Consider the following 21,043-nt stretch of genomic DNA (forward strand, 5'->3'; position numbering starts at 1 on the left):
AGTTGAATGGCTTCTAGAGATGTTTTCAAAGACAGACTGGCAAGCACAGTGTTCTTGAAGGTCTGGTGTTGTTCTGTGTTCAACTGCCAGAACTGCCAGAACAAAGCCCCGCAGAAACTACCTCACCCTCTGTCTCTCCCTTAGGCAAACTGGATATCTGATTCACAAGACTGGAAAACCCACCCCCACCACTTTGGGCTTAAATTACAGTGTCCTAATCAACAGGTTCATCTAACCATGGTTGTGAAAGGTTCGACTGAAAAGCTGATTTAAATGCGGGTTACTAAACTTTCCAGGGGCTACAAGAGTTCATAATTTGTTCTGCCTTTACATTCAGGGAAACTCTTTTAATGAACCTCATTTCGTGTTGACACACAATAGACCATCTTGACTGGAAGAGACAGGAAGCCCCCTTGCTCAGGAACCCTGTGCAGTGTGTGTGTGTGTGTGTGTACATGGGGGGTATGGTGTGTCCAGCATGAACACAACCTCTGTCCCCTCTTTGGGGAAGCTTCCTATATTCCAATGATCAGTACCCGCCATTTTCCCCATCAGCTTCTCCTATGACCATTTCTCTACCTTGAACCATTGCAGTAAATGGCTGTAAAGGCTAACCGTGAACACCATTCAATCCATTCTTTCCTACCGCTCCCCTGATTACTTTTTCTTCCTTAGCACCTACTACCACCTACCAGGCTACTTATTTTGTGTACACATTTTGTTTGCTGTCTCTTCTGCCAGGAGGTCAGCTTTATGAGACCAGGGCTTTTGGTTTTGTGTATTGTTTTATCTCCAGCACTTGCAACGGTGCCTGGCACATAGTAGATGCTCGATCAATATCTGTGGAGCAAACACACAATGGCAGGCCCTATTGCTCAAGCTCACTTCCTGTCTCTTAGTGCAGTGTTACTCAGAGTTGCTACACAGGAGAGGAGAGTGGCAGAAGTTAGGGGGAGAGGATACGGTTGTCATCACGGTCAGCTTCCTGGCTGTGCCCTCTGCAATTGCCTAGACCTGGGCTCAGAAGGGTGTTGTGTTTGATTTAATGCTCTGCTGTCACTATGTCAAAATTCCTAAGAATTTTTTTCTTTGAACTTCGGCTTCAGAAGTGAAGTCTAGTGGGACAGTGGAGGATGCTTGTGAGAGACAATGCCCTTCCTCACCACCCCATTTACATAAAGTGCTCGAGATGCCCTAGGAACACTGAGTTCTGGTGGACCCATGATGCATGGGAGCTCAACAGGTGCAAGATAGGTGTGTTGTCTCTGCCTGGGTGAGGAGGGGCTCTAGCAGCCTGGGAGACCACACATTTTTGTTCAAACCAGAACTTGCTTCGATGGGGCACCTACCTGGATGGCTCAGTTGGTTATGGGTCTGCCTTCTGCTCAGGTCAGGATTCCAGTCCTGGGATCCAGCCCTGTGTCGGACTCCCTGGTCAGGATGGAGCCTGCTTTTCCCTCTTCCTCTCCTTCTGCCCTCCTCCCCCAGCCTCACCGCTGTCCCTGCTGGGCTCTCTTTCTCTGTCCAATAAATAAATAAAATCTTATTAAAAAAAAAAAAGAACTTGTTTTGAACACAGATAGAAGGCAAGAGACATGAACGAACAAAGAACTCTATCATATCCTATGTTATTCCTGGTCCTTTCCTGGATGAGTGGACCACCTGCCCTGGAAACCAGACGTAGAAGGAAGGAGAAAGAGAACAGTCCCTAGGTCCTTTGCTTTCAGTCCTTCCTTGCTTGTTAGTAAGCTGAAGGTAGAAGGCTGGCATTCCGTTTTGTATTAAGTGAAATAAAATTAGCTGAGTTAGTTTTGTACAACATTTCCACTGTTATGTTAAGAATGAGACACTCATGCAAGTACCAACTCGAAAATAGAAATTTGGTGAAATGCTCATATTTGCATTTAAAACTGGCATTGCACACCATAAAGATGAACAGTGTAAATCACGCTAATACTTTAGAAGTTTACTTTTTCTTTACTGAGGAAAATATTAAATACCAAATTTAAAAAACACCATGGAAGGAAGAAAATACCTTTATATTTCAGTACCTTTAGCAGCACTTTTCTCTTGCTTTTTGAACAAGGATCCCCATGCCTGGGACCCACAAATTACCTAGCCAGCCCTCTTTGTCATGGCTGGAGTTGAATAATTCAATCCAGCCTGTCAAATTCTGGGGCTATGTTTCTAAAATAAACTCTTAAGTATAGGAAGCCCAACTTACCAACAGATTGCATTCCACTTATTATATAAGTCAGCTGCTTGGAACTTGGCACGTATTTTCTTACAGGAACACTGTTTTGAATAGCGGTCGGTTTGCCAAACTAGCCCTCAAAAAACGTTCTCAGACCACAGGATGCCAGATCGCTCCAGTCCATCTGAATGATTGGATTAACGTCGCTGAGGGCTATCTGTGCTGTTGGCCAACCGCCGCGCTGCAGGCCGGCACTGCACGGTTGGGTGGGGTCATGGGACTTCTGGTTGGTTCCGGCCAGTGAGTACGGGCAAGGGTCGTCCAGGCCAGAGCCTTTCGTGGACAGTGTGAGGCCCTCTGAGGTGCTTTTCTTCCTCTCGCATAAGAGTGACTGGCACTATTGCAGGGGTGACTGCCTCATCCGCTGGGGGCGCAGGGAGGGTAGGACACAGAGCAGGGTTCCAGTGGGCTGCGACAGCAGGTAGCATTACAGGGCATTCCCTGACCTCCTCTGACCGGTGACACCATTCGTTAGGGTTCTTTCATTGCAGGCCATAGAAACCAGACCCAGCTCATGAAAGCACAAAGGGCTGTGTTGGCTCCTGGGGCAGCGGACGGACCTGAAGAAACATCCGGGTCTTAGTGGCGGGGGCAGCAACAGGTCTCTCGGGCCTTTCCGGGCCCCGGTGTGTATAACTGAGTTCCCATCATCTTCTGCTCCTAGGTTAGCCCACCAAGAGTCAGACTTCAGAGACAGAGGACTAAGTTGGTTGAGTTTAGGTCTGCCCCTCCCTTAGGCAGGAGTGGGGACCTTGAGGAGCCGTCCTGGACTGCCCCCAAAGAAACACGGAGGGTTTTGTTTCCAAAAGCAACAGGTGTCCGCCATAAGGCTGAATGGCCTCTACCAAGCAGCCTTGGAGGGTGGGGGGAGGGGAAAGCAATGTCGGAGGAGCCCTTCCCCGGAGCACTGTGTCAGAGGCCGGGGTCCGGGCTCGGGGATGCTGGGACATGCTTTGTGTCTGAACATCAAAGGGCTTTCCTGGCTTTCAGGTCACCAGGGTCTCAACCCTGACTGCACGTCTGGGATGGGGATGGGGAGGAGTTTCTGTAAAAATAACCAGTGCCTGGGCCTTTCCCCTGATTTAAATTGTACAGCTAAATTGCAATTTAGCTGTTTTGTAAGCCTGGACATCGGCTTATTCACAGCTCTCCTGGTAAAGCCAACACGGACCCAGGATTACAGAAAGGATTTGCTTTGGGCCTTAATCTGGCCAAGCCCCACCCCAGCGCTTGGTCCCTCCCTCCCTGGGGTTGGGGGACTCTGGGTGGGTGTTCCTCTTCCATAGGTTTATTGCCTGAAAAGGATTCGAGCTGCTTATTGTTTTTCTAGAAGCTCGAGGTATGTTTTCTGCAGTGTCTTAGTCCCCCTTTATCTACCCAGTGAAATCTCAGGCTTGTTGCTAGAGGAAATATACTGAGCTACTCAGTACTCAGAGGAGAAGAAGAAAAACCAGGAAGACTAGGCTGGAAGTCTTTCATCCCACTGTTATTTCTTCCCCTGCTGTGGCTGTCTGGTGACCCCTCTGTGGGCCCGCTTAGCCCCAGGCCCTTCCTGGAAAGAAAAAGGGACTTCAGCTCTCTACACTTATGCCACACTCAAGCGGTGAAGTCACATCCCCGGCCCCTGGTCACATCTCTTGCCAAGGTGTGTGTATTCGCTCAGCAGCTTGAGCCAATCTTCCTTTGCAAAGCAGGCACAGCAGTACGCTGGGGCATCAGCCATCCTGGGAGCGGAGACTTGTATAGTTTTGAATTGCAGTTATCATGAGATCCTGTGGAATTGCTTCCTCTCTTTGATCTTGACTTAGTGTGTTTCATGTTGGTTCCACTGCCCCCGTCATCTGCTGGAAGGACGAGGAAGAAATGTCCGCTGCAGCTTTGGGAGTCGTTCCAGAGTGTTCTGCTCAAGGTTCCTTGCAAGTGGTAGGTGGAGGCATTCATGGGCACATCCACTTGGCAGAAGGCCTCTGTTATGGGGGGCACTGGAGCCTCCTCCATGTGACTTAGGTCACCACCCAGCACCCGCCAGCTGCAGAGGATGGCAAGCAAAGCATCAGCCTCCGTGTGAAGGCTGCCAGCCCGCTGCAGCCTCATTTTGGAGTCACAGCTCTCTACTGGCCATAGCTGTCACCTGTGCTGCGCCCCTGGATACATGGGGTACATGCCAGTGTCCCTGGCATTTCCCTTTGCTTCTTTGGCTTCTTGAGGACATTCCCAAGTATATTCATAACACGGAGGAAGTCATGGAGTTTCACTCAAACTGTTTTTCTTTTATTACATGAAGGGGATGCCCTCTGGTATTAAAATTCTGAATTCCTATACCTTTTCTTAGAATCATTCCATTTCAGCAGTGGAAGAATATTTGATCTCATCTGACTCTCCCAAGAGAAATTTTCACAGGAAAAAACTTGAAAATTCTACCTAAAAATCTTAGAATTGGTAGTGTGGGTTGTAACAGGGACATGGCATGGTATATAAACAGAGATTTGACTTAGAGTAGCCAGGCTCCTGACCCTTATGCTGACTGTTGACCTTAGGCTCTCTGTCCTTGTGTTAACTTCCCTCTGACCTAGGGAAGGTGGACAATCTGGTAGTTAGGGACATGGGCTTTCGAGTCAGACCCTCTTGGGATTAAGACTTGGTCCAACCTGGTATGAACATATGAACTTGCATGAGTAACTTGACTTTGTCAAGGGCTCAGTTCTTTCATCTGTATAAACAGGACATAGGAATTTGTGCAAATTTGCATTTACTTAACTTCCTTAAGTCATGAGTTCCCTTGGCTGGAAACTGGGGATAATAAGTATCCCTAACCCTGGACAGTTGTTGTGAGGATTCGATGATACAAAGCCCTTGAAGCACAGAGTGGGTATGTCCTGGGCACAGAGTAGTCCCTCCCCAAGTCCCAAAATTCAAGTTCTGGCCACAGAGGTCCTTCCCACCTCCATTGTAGGTGGTTCTTTGGATCAAATGAAGCAGCATTTTCAAAAGCACTTGGAAAACTGGAGATGGACAGCCATATAAGATGGTTGTTTGGAAACATTGCTTTCCTGGCTCATTAAGGCTAAAACTCTTACTTTCTGAAGGAGCAAGACTTTCAATGGATACCCTATTTGTTCTTCATGAACAATTTTGTGAGATAACAGAAAAAATGTGGGGCACCTGGGTGGCTCAGCTGGTTAAGCCACTGCCTTTGGCTCAGGTCATGATCCCGGAGTCCCGGGATCGAGTCCCATATTGGGCCCCCAGCTCCATGGGAAGTCTGCTTCTCCCTCTGACCTTCTCCCCTCTCATGCTCTCTCTCTCTCACACAAATAAATAAAATCTTTTTTTAAAAATGTGAAATCTGTAGTTTCTAAAAGCTTGTTTTGGGAAGCTTGAAAGGCAAGCTAGTTTTCTAGAAATGTTCTGTCAGGTACCCAATTCTACAATTCTATCCTGTATCATTAGCCAATCTGTTTCTAATTATCTCTGTCCCTCTGCCTCTCTTCCTCTCTCTCTTTCTCTCCTTTATTCCTCTCTTCCCCTCTCTGCTCTCCCTCTGCCTCTCTCTCTCTTCCTGTCTCTCCTGATTCTCATATAAATGCCCGCAGGGACCTCACATCTTAAAAAATTAAGAAAAGCATGAGCAAGGGGCACCTGACTGGCTCAGTCAGTAGAGCATGTGACTCTTGGCTGGCTCAGTTGATGGAGCATATGACTTTTGATCCCAGGGTTTGGAGTTCAAGCCCCACACTGGGCATGAAGCCAACTTAAAAAAAAAAAAAAAAAAAAGCACCAGCAAATAAAATCCTCCCTAATTCCTGTTCCTCTCCAGCTACGGCCCCATCTCTCCACATCCTTTCTTGTCCAAACATCTGGAGAGAGAATGGAGACCTTCAATTCCCTTATCAGTTCTATTCAAAGATTCAAAGATGTTACAGCTTTTCACATTAACTATTTCTAAAATTGGGCTGTATCTTTTGTGTGTGTGTTCCAATAAAACTTTTTTTAAATAGATGCTGAAGTTCGAATTTTCACTGATCATGAAGAATGATTCTTTTAATTTTTTTAACCCTTTGTTAATATAAAAACCATTTTGGGCGCCTGGGCCATACAGAAATAGGAATTCAGCCCTAGTTCTACCAGCCCCTGGGCTGTGTCTTTTAAACCTGTCAAGAGAAACTTGCCAGCCAAGCTGAGGACAAGCTCTATCATGAGTGTCTTGGCATCTGTACATATGTGAACTTGGCTTGACACATCTGCTTATCAGATGTGCACTTCACCAAGTTATTTGTTAGATGGCATCTCACGTGACTGAATTTTATTTTATTATTATTATTTTTTAAAGATTTTCTTTATTTATTTGACAGACAGAGATTACAAGTAGGCAGAGAGGCTGTCAGAGAGAGGAGGAAGCAGGCTCCCCGCTGAGCAGAGAGCCCGATGTGGAGCTCGATCCCAGGACCTTGGGATCATGACCTGAGCTGAAGGCAGAGGCTTTAACCCACTGAGCCACCCAGACGCCCCACATTACTGAATTTTAACTGTAGATTCTTAATCATTAGTTCGTGTCTTTAGAAAGACAGCACAATGACATGGCATGAAGTCGAAGTTCAGAAGATGGCTCTCACATGCCAGGCCATGGAATTGATGCAGTGGAAATGGCCAAATCCCTCAGAATTGATCCCAGAATTTTCAAAATTCAGAGAAGTGAGAGGAATGGACAGTTTTTTAAAAACTTCTGGTTTGGCTCTCGGGAGAAGCCATCTAATTTCCATAATGTGGAGTCCCATGAAGGAGAGCAGAAACTTCAAGGGAACCTAGAAATGCAAGCAATTCTAAGGTTCTTCCTCAGACCTTGGATTTATATGGTTAATTTTAAAGGTATTATAGAAGTCAAGGTCACAAATCCTGATTATGGAAAGAGGGATGCCTTTGCATAGTTTTGCAAAGCTGCCGATGGCCAGACATTATTTCCAAGGCTCTTTAGATGTTAAATACAAAGCAGGCTTAGGGGCTTAAGTCTGCCTCCGGCTTAGGTCAGGATTCCAGGGTCCTGGGGTTGAGCCCCACATCGGGCTCCCTGCTCAGTGGGGTCTGCTTCTCTTTCCCTCTCTGTCTGATGTTCCCCCTGCTTGTGTTGCTCTCTCTCTCTCTTAAATAAATACATAAAATCCTTAAAAAAAAAAAAACAAAGCAGACTTAGAATTAATTATAATATAACATAATATAATGTAATGAAGAAAGTGACATATTGGTATTTTGATGAATGTAAGCTATTGATAGTTGAAAAAAAAAATATGTAATTCTGCAGAACTAGGATGAGGGGAGTGAGATGCCCAGGAAGAAAGGTAAGGAGGAGGTCACTTTCAGGGTGTGGCCCAAGTGAAAGTGAAGGCCTCCTTACACTTTCTGTCCTAGGTACCTCACTTGTTTCACCCTAGACCAGCCTGGAATTTAATAGAGACTATTTTCCTTTCCTCAAGAGCTGAGAAATCCATGGTGTATCTTACAATCCCGGGTGCCTTAGGATCAAGGAAGTACAGTGCTTGGGGTTCTGCCAAGGGGACGAGGTTGTCCCCGGTCTCCTTATGGGGTCTTCTTGACCTGGCTGCTTTGGTGCATCTTTTCAGCCTGGGTGGCCTGCAGGTTTCCTAACCCAGTGTGCTGATCACGCCCCATGTGTATGTTTCTGTAGGTCCTGAGCTCAATGTAATTGTTTTTTCAAAATCTGTCTCCTCTAGCCTAGGAGTTCCTTTGGAAGAAAAACTCTTCATCTCTTTCTTTTGCCGTGGCTGGTGCCCAAGTCTGGCGATACTCTGTGAGTGTCAGGGCAACACATGCATAAAGCAAACTGTTGAATGAGTAAGTACTTTTCACAATGGAATTCAGACGACTTTTAATTCTTGGAAGATGCAGAGGATGCAAGACTTGACCTCATAAAGCAAGTAATTTTTGACAATATCTTCTTTAATCTGGCCAATTTGAAATTATATGGTGACCCTCCTTTAGAAAATCTGAACTTTTGGGGCGCCTGAGTAGCTCAGTAGGTTAAAGCCTCTGCCTTCAGCTCAGGTCATGATCCCAGGGTCCTGGGATCGAGCCCCGCATCAGGCTCTCTGCTCAAGCGGGGAGCCTGCTTCCTCCTGCCTCTCTGCCTACTTGTGATCTCTGTCAAATAAAGAAATAAAATCTTTAAAAAAAAAAAAAAAGAAAATCTGAACTTTCACCTTCCCAGGTGATGAATACTGATCATCCAGATAAAGGGGCCATGTACCTTTAGTTTTTAAGACTCACAACTCCTGAAATTTTTTTTCAAGAAAGTTAGTCAAAATAGCTGCAGTCCTTGGGAATCTTTGGAAGAAGATGTCTTTGTGTACTGTACTTCATTGGGCAAGGCTACACGTGCATTGTATAAGGCTGCAAGCTGTGTAAAATCCCTCTTGTCTCACTGAAACTAAGATGCTAACTTTCTAAAGGAAGCAGGGCTTCCAAATTCTGTTGAGATCCCTAGACAAAGCGTCTGGTTCATATACAAAGAGGCATAACTTACACGTGGCTCCAGTTTCCAAAATGTGAGGTTCTGAGCTGATAGCCCTCTCCAGCCTCCCCCCTGCTCCATAACCAGATAATCTCCTGTACATCTTATCCTGACAACAGGTTAGATCTGTTTATGCTGGCTTATTGTAATTTGAGAAATCCTGACTTTGTAGCATTTAAATATTTATTTATTTATTTGAGAGAGAGAGAGAGAGAGAGACTCTCAAGCAGACTCCGTGCTGAGCACAGAGCCCAAGCACAGAGCCTGAGCCAAGAGCTCCCTGCTGGGCTCCAACTCACAACCCTGAGATCATGACCCTGAGATCATGACCCTGAGATTACCATCTGAGTTGAAACCAAGAGTTGGAGCCTTAACTGACTGTGCCACCCATGAGCCCCCAAGTTTGTAGCAGTTAAAGAAGTAATTATTAAAAAAATAAATAAATAAATAACTATGTAGGGCCGCCTGGGTTGGGCTGCTGGGTTCTGCTCCTGACCCCAGGGTCATAGAACTGAGCTCCCTGATGGGCTCAACGCTCAGCAGGGAGTCTGATTGAGGCTTTTGCTCTCCGTCTGTCTCCCTCCGCCCCTCCCCCTGCTCATGCTCACTCACACACACTCTCTTTCTCTCAAATAAACGAAAAAACAAAACACTTTAAAAAAGTGATTATGTAAACATGTATATTTGTATTTTCTGGTCAGCAGGGTGGAGGTATGGACAGTAGGGGGAGGGGCTGATGGCTGCAGAGATTCACAGTAGGTTAGAGAAGATCAAAATCACATCTCATTCCCCTTCCTAGTGATAACTGCTGGCATAATGCCATTCAATCTCTTTTAATCCCATGTATTTAGGACGTTTGTTATAGCAATAATACTTAATTAGCATAGAAAAGTAGGGGGGGGAAGCCTGTAATTCCAGCATTTAGATAACCAAAGTTACCGTTTTTGATGTCCTTTGTTTTTTTGCCCTGCATATAAAGGCAAACACTGAATATGCATTAGTCCTTATGCATTTCCCCAAACAAAAACATAGCACAAACTGTAATTGTACAAGAAGAAATGATGGCACACAGAGTGTGCACACATACCCCACATCTCAAACTTATTTATAAACATTGATGAAAAAAACAAATAAAATAGTACGAATGGACTCCAGCAAAATAATTTAAGACATGTACTATGACTGGGTGAAGTTCTACTAGGAATGCAGAGATAACAAAATATTAGGAGATCTATTAACAAACTCAATCATATATGAGCACTTCTAATGACCATTTTTTTTTTTAAGATTTTATTTATTTATTTATTTGACAGAAATCACAAGTAGATGAAGAGGCAGGCAGAGAGAGAGAGAGGGAAGCAGGCTCTCTGCTGAGCAGGGAGCCTGATGCGGGACTCGATCCCAGGACTCTGAGATCATGCCCTGAGCCGAAGGCAGCGGCCTAACACACTGAGCCACCCAGGCGCCCTCTAATGACCATTTTGACACTGAAATCCATATAAGCTTTAAATGTGATTTTTAAAAAAAGTCTCAAACTAACAGAATTATGCTTAATTAGACATAGTCCTGTTAATGTCAGAGAAAGGTAAGTGTCACTATTATCACCTTTTAAAAAGCACTTGTCAGTATGATGAGCAGGGCTATTAAACAAGATGTCTAACTCTAGGAGGGAATGAGGCAAAATCATCTCTGTTTGCAGATGATGTGATTGCCTACTGAGAGAACCTAAAATATTTTCTTGGAAGTAATGGAGTTCAATACAGTGTGTAAGTACAAGTACATACATACATACATATATATATGTAAAATTTATAGTTTCTTATATATCAGCAATAATCCTTTAGAAAATATAATGGAAAAGCAATTACACTCATCATTAACATCAGAAAAATAAAACACCTAGGGACATATGTAACGGAAACAAATACAGAAGAAAATAGAACAGCATCTTTGTGAAACTCTCCTGGGGGTTTCCTAGGGTTGCCATAATGAATGACTGTATACTGAGCAGCCAACAGATTTGCTCTCACAGTTCTGGGGGCTGGAATTCTTTTCTTTCTTTCTTTTTTTTTTTTTTTTTAAGGATTTTATTTATTTGCTAGAGAGAGAGAAGGATATCGAGATAGTGACAGAAATAGCAAGAAAGAGCATGAGAGGGAGGAAGTGGGAGAAGCAGGCTTCCCATTGATGGGCTCCATCCCAGGACTCTGAGATCATGACCTGAGCAGAAGGCAGACGCCCAACCCAGTCTGTTGACTGAGCCACCCAGGTGTCCCTAGGGGCTGGAATTCTGACATCAGGGTGTCAGCAGACTCCTTCTGAAGACTCTGTGTAATACCTTGCTCTTGGCTTCTGTGTTACTAGAATCCCTGGCATTGCTTGGCTTGTAGATACATCATTCTAGTCTCTGCCTCTGTCATCACATAGCCCTTTCCTTGTATTTCTATCCCTATGTCCTTGCTCCTTTTCTCATAAACACTTCAGTCATATTGGATTACAGCCTCTCCTAATGACCTCATCTTAAGTTGACTCCATCTGCAAAGACCCCATTTTTCCAAATAAAGTCATATTCACAGGCACCAGGGGTGAGGATTTCAACACGTCTTTGGGGGAAACACATTTCAACATATAACAGATGGGAAGACCAATACTAAAAAGAAGTGCGCTCTCAAACTAATCTTTAATTCCTATTCAATCTCAGTAAAAATCCCCAAAGGATTCCAAATGAATCCTGAAACTCACAGGGGGAGTGAGCAATGTGAAAATAGCCAGGACAATTCTGAAAAAGGCAAGTCCCAAGGAGATAGGTTTTACCCTGCTTAATATTAAAATGTAGTACAAAGTTCCAATAACTGTGTGTTGCTGTGGCAGGTACAGACAGATAATAAAACAAGGTAGTGCAGACCCAAGTGAATCCAATGTGTGTGTGTGCGGATTATGGGCTGAATGGTATTCCCCCCAAATTCATATATTGAAGTTCTGAGGACCTCAGAATGTGACTTTATTTGGAACCAGGGTGTTTAAAGAGGTACTTAAGTCAAATGAAGTAATTAGATAGGACTTTAATCCACTATGATCGGTGTCTGAGTAAGAAGAGGAGGGTAGGACACCGACATGCACAGAGGTAAGATCAGGTGAAGACACAGGCAGAAAACAGCCATGTACAAGCCAAGGACAGAGGCCTTAGAAGAAACCGATCCTTATGATAACTTAACCTTGGACGTCCAGCTTCAAAATGGTGTGAAAGCAAGTTTCTGTTGCTTAAGCCATCTGGTCTGTGGTTCTTTGTTATGGTAGCCCCAGCGAACTAACAGTGTGTATATATAAATATGTATCAGAATTGAGCATCTGTGTGTGATAAAAATGGCATTTCAAATCTCTGAGACAACTCTCTCACAGGAAAACCATAAGGCTTGATCCTAGTCTCATTTTTATACCAATAAATTGTAAGAAATAAATTCAACTATTAGAAGTGAACCATGAAACACTATATATGGGTAAATATTTTTATTGTCTTGAAGAGCAGAAGTTATGATGCCAAAAGGAAGCTATAATGGAGTATTTCATAGATTTAAAAACGTGCAGTTAAAAAAAGAAACCACCTGGCATATTGAGAGTAATAACATTGAGGGGCATCTGGGTGGATCAGTGGGTTAAGCCGCTGTCTTCAGCTCTGGTCATGGTCTCCTGGAATCAAGCCCCGCATCGGGCCTCCTGCTCGACGGGAGCCTGTTTCCCCCTCTCTCTCTGCCTGCCTCTCTGCCTACTTGTGATCTCTCTCTCTGTGTCAAATAAATAAATAAAATCTTTAAAAAAAAAAAAAAGAGCGATAACATTGAAACAAAAATAACAAACTAGGAAATATGTTTGCAACATATATGACACTGAGTTAATATCTCTAATATGCACGGGACATTTAGAAATTAATTTTAAAAAGGCAAGGCCTTTAAAAAGTAAGCAAAGGATATAAACAGCAGCTTCCAAAATAAAAAGCAAATGAGAAATAAATATATGAAAATATGTTACTTCTCACTCTTCATTAAAGGAGTGTTCGTCAAAACAATAAAGATAGTTTGTATTTTGTTGCCAGATGGGTGGCAATTACAAAGATTGACAGGATAACAATCTTTTGGCAAATATTTTCTTCTGCCCTGTGGCTTGTGTTTTCATTCTCTTGACAGTGCCTTTCACAGAGCAGTTTTGAATTTTAGTGAAGTCGAGTTTATCAGTCAGCTCTTTGGTGTCGTACCTAAAAAGGCATCACCATATCCAAGGTCACCTTGATTTTTTCCTATATTATCTTCTAAGAATTTTATAGTTCTGCATTTGACATTGGGTCTAAGATCCATTTTGTTGTGACGAGAGTAAGATATGTGGGTTCAGATTATTACTATGATTTTCGTATATGGATGTCCCATTGCTCCAACACCATCTATTGAAAAGACTATTTTTTCTCCATTGTATTGCTCCTCGCAGTTTCTTGTTCAGGATTCCATCCCCTCACCTTTTATTTGAGGTGCGTCTTTTATCACATGTCGGGTTCTTTATAGAAGGTACCTTTCTGGATTCTTAATTTTGCTCTGTTAATGTGTTTGCCCATAATTGCATATATTTGCTTTTTTAATTTAATAGGTGTTAAACACCAGCCCCCAATTATTACTTTTTTTTTTTTTCACTGTAAATGTATTGCTTTTCTCTGGCCTGTTTATTTTTCCAAATTACTCAGGCCTCACCAAAAAGTCCTGTTAGAATTTTGAATGTAAGTAACGAAGCCATAAATTAATTCGGGGAAGACTGACACATTTGTTTCTCATTTCTAGGCATCTGGTGGGTCTCTTAGCTGTGTTGTTTTGCTCATTAATCAAACCAGGCCAAAGGGCAAGGAGCGTGAACTCAGCTGAAAGGGGGTGGGGCACGACACTAGGACAGGCATTCCCTAATTTTGGTTTATGTAAGGAAGCGGCCAGAAATTGTGGGGATCACAGGGCATTCCCTGGGAGAATGTATCAACCAGAGACATTATGGGGCTGGGACTTTGTTTTGAAGTTTTTATCCCAGGACAGATTTACCCCAAGGGGAAGTGAGGCTGTGTTCTGACACAGATCCCTTTGTTTGCATGAAGGGGTGTGGAAGAGCTGGCTGGAACTGGCACTGCGTGTTCTACATGGGGCCTTCCCCTCGAGGAGGAATGGAATGCACTGGCAGGTGGGAGGGGCAGATCTGGGTTTGAGTTCTGGCCCCGGTGTGACCCTGGGCCCCTCACTCTCTGATCCTCATCTGAAATGTGGATAATGATACTCACGTGACAGGGTGCTTCTTTGTGTTAAATGAGATAATGACATAAAGTATGTGTACCCTGTAAGCTCCAGCCCACTAAAAAGTAGGGTGGGAGGTCAGGGGCTCAAGGCTCTAGTCCCCACCCAATTCTTCCGAGCTGTGTTACATGAAGCCAATCAGGCTACTTCCCGAAGTATCCTTTTTCTCGGTTGTACCGTAAGGTCAATGTAACTTAATCGTGGCTCCCTCTGGGGGTTGTACGAGGCTGGAACGAGAGAACGGAGAGATGACCTCGGGCATACAATAAGCCTCCAACTAGGGTCACCTGATAAAACACAGGATATGCAGTTACTTTTGAATTTCAGACAAACGACAAAGAATTTTTTAGTATAAGTACATACCAAATATTCATAGGGCATACTTACACCGAAAAAAAATTATTGGCCGTTTATCTGAAATTCAAATTTAACTGGAAATCCTATGCTTTGATTTGCTAAATTTGGCACCCTGACCCCTAACAGATGTCGGTTCCTTCTCCTTCTTACCATCTGTAAGCATGCTTTTATAATAACCTTGGCCACCTCCTGGGTCATTATATGAGGATCTCATTAATTCCCATGAATGGATTCAACCAGCAAAGGCTAGCTGGGCTGGTACGGAGGGTTCATGCAGGCAGAGGAATATAGATTCACCAGGTTTCTGGCTTGGGCATGAAAAAGGTTAAGTGCAGTTCAAACACGAGCTGTTGGGGGATTTTCTTTCTGTCTGTCTTTCTATTTCTTTCTTTCTTTTGTAGACCTCCTTTTAAACTGGGAACGCCAAAAGAATGGCATTTGATCTCTTTCAGGAGCTTAATGTAGTATCTGTCACCGACAACCCCCCCCCCCCACCTTCCCTAGGAAGCCTGTCAGTGCAGAGGAAGGTCATGGTCACAAGCAGGTCAGGGGAGAAGCCGGGATTAGCACCTCCAGGCTTGCAAAGCCAAGCCACACTCTCCGGGAACCTTCCTAACTCTGTTCACACCTGTCCATGAGTCAGCACTTTATTCTAGGTCCCCTGAATAAGGAGCCCTCCCACCTGCCCCATGGTAGAGGTTGCTTTCTGAGGTCTTCAGAACGATCAAGTGAAAGAACAGGCAGCTGCCCTGGGCCACAGCTTCAGATATTCCCTGGGTGCTGTGTCAGCTACATCCCCTGGACAGGAACAGGGACAGCAGAGCCCATGCCTCACCATGTGATCAGGTCACTACAGGGTAGGTAAAGCAATGACCCACCAACCAGAGTCAGAGGGCAGGGAGCAGCTAAGTGCGGCAGACTTTCCTCCTGCTCTTTTGGGGGTGCTTGGGGTGGGGACAAGGCAAAGCTGTCAGTTATGTTAGGGAGGGTAAGAGTGTCCCAAGCTGAAAGTTTTGTATAAACTTATTCTGGGTTGGGTGACTTACAGGTGGAGCCGCTCCCAGCCAAGAGGAGAACAGAAGCCCCCTAGACCTGGGCTGAGCTCCTGTGCACACACCTGAACCTCAGAGTAGTACATCTTTGTACCCAGTTCCCTCTGCAAATTAGGTACAAGGAACTGCCAGACTCCTGGCATCGCTGTGGGACATAATGAAAAGCAACCAAAACGCTTAGTCTGGCACCTCATGTTAATAAGGCAAGGAAAAGCAAGTCTGAAGTTGAGTTTAAATGGTTTCCCCTGAGTAAGCAGAAAAGATTTCCATGATGCCTTGCTTTCGGCAGGTGTCCTGGGGGTGAATGGGGGGGGGGGTTTCCCCCTCCCTCCCACTGCCTCCAGGAAAGGGTGCACATGTGTGTGTCTGTGTGGAGCATGGAGGGGTGATGAACTCACTGCAAAACCACCGAATCTTTATAAACTGAAAACCTGGCCCTTGGGAATACCAACCAGCAGGCACATCTGAAAGACAATGCCAAAGGAATTTTGTGATACCCAGGATGGACCACGGAAGAAAGTAACAATGTCTCTGTCCTTAGCCCCGCTGTGGGTTTGCATCTGTGTGATGAAGGGCCTTAATGGGAAATACCACTCCCAGTTTCTACACTCACCCATATATAGATATGAGATATGCCAGGACCCTGATGGGAGGGATATTCAAGGTGGAAAGAAGGTAGGTAACACCTCTTGGGTGCAACTGGGTGCTGTGTGCTCTGCCAACATCACTTCATTTATCTAATCAGGTCAGGAACTCTGTATCATAAATAGGTCTTATCAGTTTCTAGAAAAGGGTGCCCAGAGGTTAAGCAGCAATGTCACATAACGTGTAAGCAAGAAGCCTGCATTCACACTGGCTAAGGTGATTATGGCACACTCTTCCACTGAATCCAGGGCCCCCTCGGCACTCTTCCAAATACAGTGGCTGCTTTCCTTCCAGGCAGGCATGGGAACCAAGCCCCTCATATCTCTCATCCCACCACTACCCAAGCTGCCTTCCAGTCGGCCATTACAAGCTCTTTGTGCTGGCTCAGGTGACCCCTCAGGCCCAACTTCCCCTGCAGAATCCTGGTGCTGGACTCAGGTGGGCAGCACCAGGTGTATAACAGACTTCCTGTGAAGATTCATCTTTGATTTGGGGCATATTAACATAATAAAGGCCATATATGAAAAGCCCACAACCAACATCCAGTATCCTCAGTGGGGAAAAAGTGAAACCTTTTCCCTTAAGGTCAGGAACGAGACAAGGATGTCTGCTCTCACCACTTTCATTCAATATAGTATGGAAATCCTAGCCACAGCAATCAGACAATCCGATAAAAACAAAGATTTATCTTTGATTTGGGGCATTTTTAAAAAATTTATTGACAACGCATACTTTCAAATCAATCATTGTCCTCTCCTCTGTTAAAATATAAATCCTGGGGCATCTGAGTGGCTCAGTCAGTTAAGCATCTGCCTTTAGCTCAGGTCATGATCTTAGGGTCCTGGGATGGAGCCCCATGTGGGGGGGTCCCCACTCAGCAGGGAGTCTGCTTCTCCCTCTCTCTCTGCCCCTCCCCCCACTCATGCTCCCATGCTCTCACTCTCCTTCTCTCTCAAATAAATAAATAAAATCTTAAAAAAATTACTGAAAGAAAAAAAAATGTGAACACCTCTGGGATTAGGTGACGTCTGTGCTTTAGTGTGAATTTATGCTCTGGGTCACTTTTTTCTTTGTCCATAAGGACAGGCTAGGCTTTTCCAACTCTCTGGGATATTGGTTAAACCCCAAGGCCGAGAATGATAAGTATCTCCCACCCCTACCACTTTCACCTCTACCAACACACATGTATTTCTTTTTTTTTCTCCTTCCCACACATGTATTTTTTAAGAGAGGTGCTAGGCCATTTATGAAGAACTTGCTAAGAAGTATCCGAACTGGTCCTACAACTTCTGGTCTTGCCACATCAGCCATGTCCAGCCTGTTCTCTTGCTGAGACATCAAGAATTTCTTTATTCAGAAAGAATGCAGGCCACTCAATGGGGCTCCATTAAGTTGTTTCTTGGAAGTGGTGTATACTTCTAGAACTTGTTGGGGCCAGGGCTGGGATGTTTACTTGACCAGGTGTCAGGTCACCTTGGAAGGTAGTCAGGCTTGAGGGTCTTGAAAGCACCCCACCCAAAATTTCTGCCTGCTCAGGAAGGGAGACTCCAGGGGAAAGCATCTCCGAGAGCTGTACCTTCAAGCAGGAGTTGAGGAATTTTTATAGAAAGTTAGCTGGAGAAGTTAGCATTCATGTTGCCTGGATCGGAGAATGGCACTGGAGATCCCCAGCTAGGGGTCTTCAAGGACCCCACTAACATACAAAAGGAAGGAAAACTTCCAAATTCATTCTATGAGGCCAGTATCACCCTGATACCAAAACCAACTAAAGACACTACCAAAAAAAGAGAACTACAGGCCAATATCTCTCATTGATATACATGCAAAACCCTCAATAATATATTAGCCAAATGAATCCAATAATACATCAAAAAAATTACACAATCAAATTACACATCAAAAAAATTACCACAATCAAGTGGGACTTATTCCCGGGATGCAAGAAAACAATCAATGTGATCCATCACATCAATAAGAGAAAGGAGGAAAACGACATGATGCTTTCAACAGATGCAGAAAAAGCATTTGACAAAGTACAACATCCGTTCATGACACAAACCCTCAAAAGGTGTGTCTAGAGGGAACATACTTAACATAATAAAGGCCTTATCTGAAAAACGCACAGCCAACAGCATCCTCAGTGGGGAAGTAAAAGCTTTTCCCTTAAGGTCAGGAACAAGACAAGGATGTCTGCTCTCACCACTTTTATTCAATAGAGTATGGGAAATCCTAGCCACAGCAATCAGACAACATAAAAAAGCAAAAAGCATCCAGATTGGTAAGGGAAGAAGTGAAACTCTCACTATTTGCAAACAACATGATACCATATATAGAAAACCCTAAAGACTCCACCAAAAAACTACTAGAACTAATAAATGAATTCAGCAAATTCACCGGATACATAATAATGTGCAGAAATCTGTTGCATTCTTATACATTAATAATGAAGCAGCAGAAAGTGAAATTAAGAGAACAGTCCCATTTACAATGGTACCAAAACAACAAAATACCTAAGAATAAATTCAAACAAAGAGTTGTGAAAGACCTGTGCTCTAAAAACTATAAAACACTGACAAAAGAAATTAAAGACAACACAAAGAAACAGAAAAACATTCCATGTGCATGGGTTAGAAGAATAAATCTTGTTGAAATATTGATACTATCCAAAGCAATCCACACATTCAATGCAATCCCTACCAAAATTCCAATGGCATTTTTTCACAGAACTAGAACAATCCTGAAATTTGTGTGGAACTACAAAAGACCTCAAATGGCTAAAGCAATGTTGAAAAAAAAAATCAGCCATCGGAAAGGATGAATACCCATCATTTACATCGACATGGATGGAATGAGAGGGGTTATGCTAATTGAAATAAGTCAAGCAGGGAAAGAAAATTACCATATAATTTCTCTCATGTGTGGAACATGAGGAATAGCGCAGAGGACCATAGGGGAAGGGAGGGAAAACGGAACGGGAAGAAATCAGAGAGGGAAGCAAACCATCAGAGACTCTGGACTCTGGGAACCAAACTGAAGAGTTGCAGAAGGGAGGGGTGGTGGAAGGATGGGGTAACCAGGTGATGGGTAGTAAGTAGGGCATGTGATGTGATGAGTACTGTGTGTTATATGCAACTAATGAATCATTAAACACTACATCAGAAATTAAAGATGTATTGTACAGTGACTAACTGAACATAAAAAATATAGAAAAAAAAACAAAACAAGTTATCACAATTTCTGGTTTCAGGTTATATCACAAAGTGGTAGTAATTTAAATAGTATGGTACTGGCATAAAAATAGACACATAGATTAATAGAATAGAATAAAAAACCCAGAAATAAACCCACAATTATTTGGTCAATTAATCTTCAGAAAGGAAGAATGAATATACAATGGGAAAAAGACAGTCTCCTCAACGAATGGTGTTGGGAAAAGAATGACACTGGACCCTTTCCTTTTACCATACACAAAAATGAACTGAAAGTGAATTAAAGAGCCAAATGTGAGACCTGCAACCATAAAAATCCTTGAAGTGAGCACAGGCAGTCATTTCTCTGACATCAGACATAGCAACATTTTTCTAGATACGTCTCTTGAGGCAAGAAAACAAAAGCAAAAATAAGCTATCGAAACTACATCAAAATAAAATGTTTCCGCACAGCAAAGGAAACAATCAGCAAAACTAAAAGGCAACCCACCGAATGGGAGAAGATGTTTGCAAATGACACCTCTGATAAAGGGTTAATATCCAAAATATATAAACAACTGATACAACTTAACACCCTAAAAACAAGTAATCCAATTAAGAACAGGCAGAAGACATGAACAGACAGTTCTCCAAGGAAGTCATACAGATGGTCAACAGAGACATGAAAAGATGCTCAGCATCACTTATCATCAGGGAAATACAAATCAAAACTACAGTGAGATATCACCTCACACTGCTCAGAGTGGTTACAATAAAAAACTCAAGAAACAACAAGTGTTGGCGAGGATGTGGAGAAAAAGGAACCCTCATGTGCGGTTGGCGGGAATGCAAACTGGTGCAGCGACCGTGGAAGACAGTATAAAGTTTCCTTGAAAAGTTAAAAATAGAACTACCCTACAATCCAGTAATCACACTACTGGATATTTACTCCCAAAATACAAAATAACTAAGTCAAAGGGACACAGGTACCTCTATGTTTATTGCAGCCTTATTTACAATAGCCAAACAATGGAAACAGTCCAAGTGTCCATCACAGAGGAATGGATAAAGAAGATACGGTAAGGGACGCCTGGGTGGCTCAGTGGGTTAAGCCTCTGCCTTCGGCTCAGGTCATGATCTCAGGGTCCTGGGATGGAGTCCCACATTGGGCTCTCTGCTCGGCAGGGGAGCCTGCTTCCCCCTCTCTCTCTGCCTGCTGCTCTGCCTCCTTGTGATCTCTCTCTCTGTGTCAAATAAATAAATAAATAAATAATCTTAAAAAAAAAAAAAAAGAAGATATGGTAAATATATACAATGGAATATTATTGAGCAGTAAAAAGAATGAAATCTTGCCATTTACAACAACGTGGGTGGAGCTAGAGAGTATAATCCTAAATGAAATAAGTCAGTCAGAGAAACATAAATACCATATGCTCTCACTTATAGGTGGAACTTAAGAAACAAAACAAATGGCCAAAGAGGAAAAAAATGAAGCAAACCAAGAAACAGACTCTTTTTTTTTTTTAAAGATTTTTTTTTTATTTATCTGACAGAGATCACAAGTAGGCAGAGAGGCAAGCAGAGAGAGAGGAGGAAGCAGGCTCCCTGCAGAGCAGAGAGCCCGATGTGGGGCTCAATCCCAGGACCCTGGGATCATGACCTGAGCCGAAGGCAGAGGCTTTAACCCACTGAGCCACCCAGGCGCCCCA

The 21,043-nt window shown here is 43.6% G+C and overlaps 1 protein-coding gene across 3 annotated transcripts in view; it reads right to left on the reverse strand.

Annotated features, from left to right (window-relative positions):
• The window catches only part of PLEKHF2 (pleckstrin homology and FYVE domain containing 2), a 75,147-nt gene extending 72,757 nt beyond the window's left edge, over nt 1-2,390 (reverse strand). For 2 of the 3 annotated variants that reach the window (XM_059394895.1, XM_059394897.1), the window contains exon 1: nt 2,225-2,390. In XM_059394895.1, coding sequence (XP_059250878.1) covers nt 2,225-2,237 — 13 coding nt within the window. In that variant the 5' untranslated portion in view covers nt 2,238-2,390. Of the gene's footprint in view, nt 1-1,349; nt 1,521-2,224 lie in introns of all 3 variants that reach the window. The other variant, XM_059394894.1, reaches the window with a different exon arrangement.
• Nucleotides 2,391-21,043: the final 18,653 nt, after the last annotated feature.

The sequence above is a fragment of the Mustela nigripes genome, chromosome 3 (assembly GCF_022355385.1).
Source record: "Mustela nigripes isolate SB6536 chromosome 3, MUSNIG.SB6536, whole genome shotgun sequence".
Lineage (NCBI taxonomy): Eukaryota > Metazoa > Chordata > Mammalia > Carnivora > Mustelidae > Mustela > Mustela nigripes.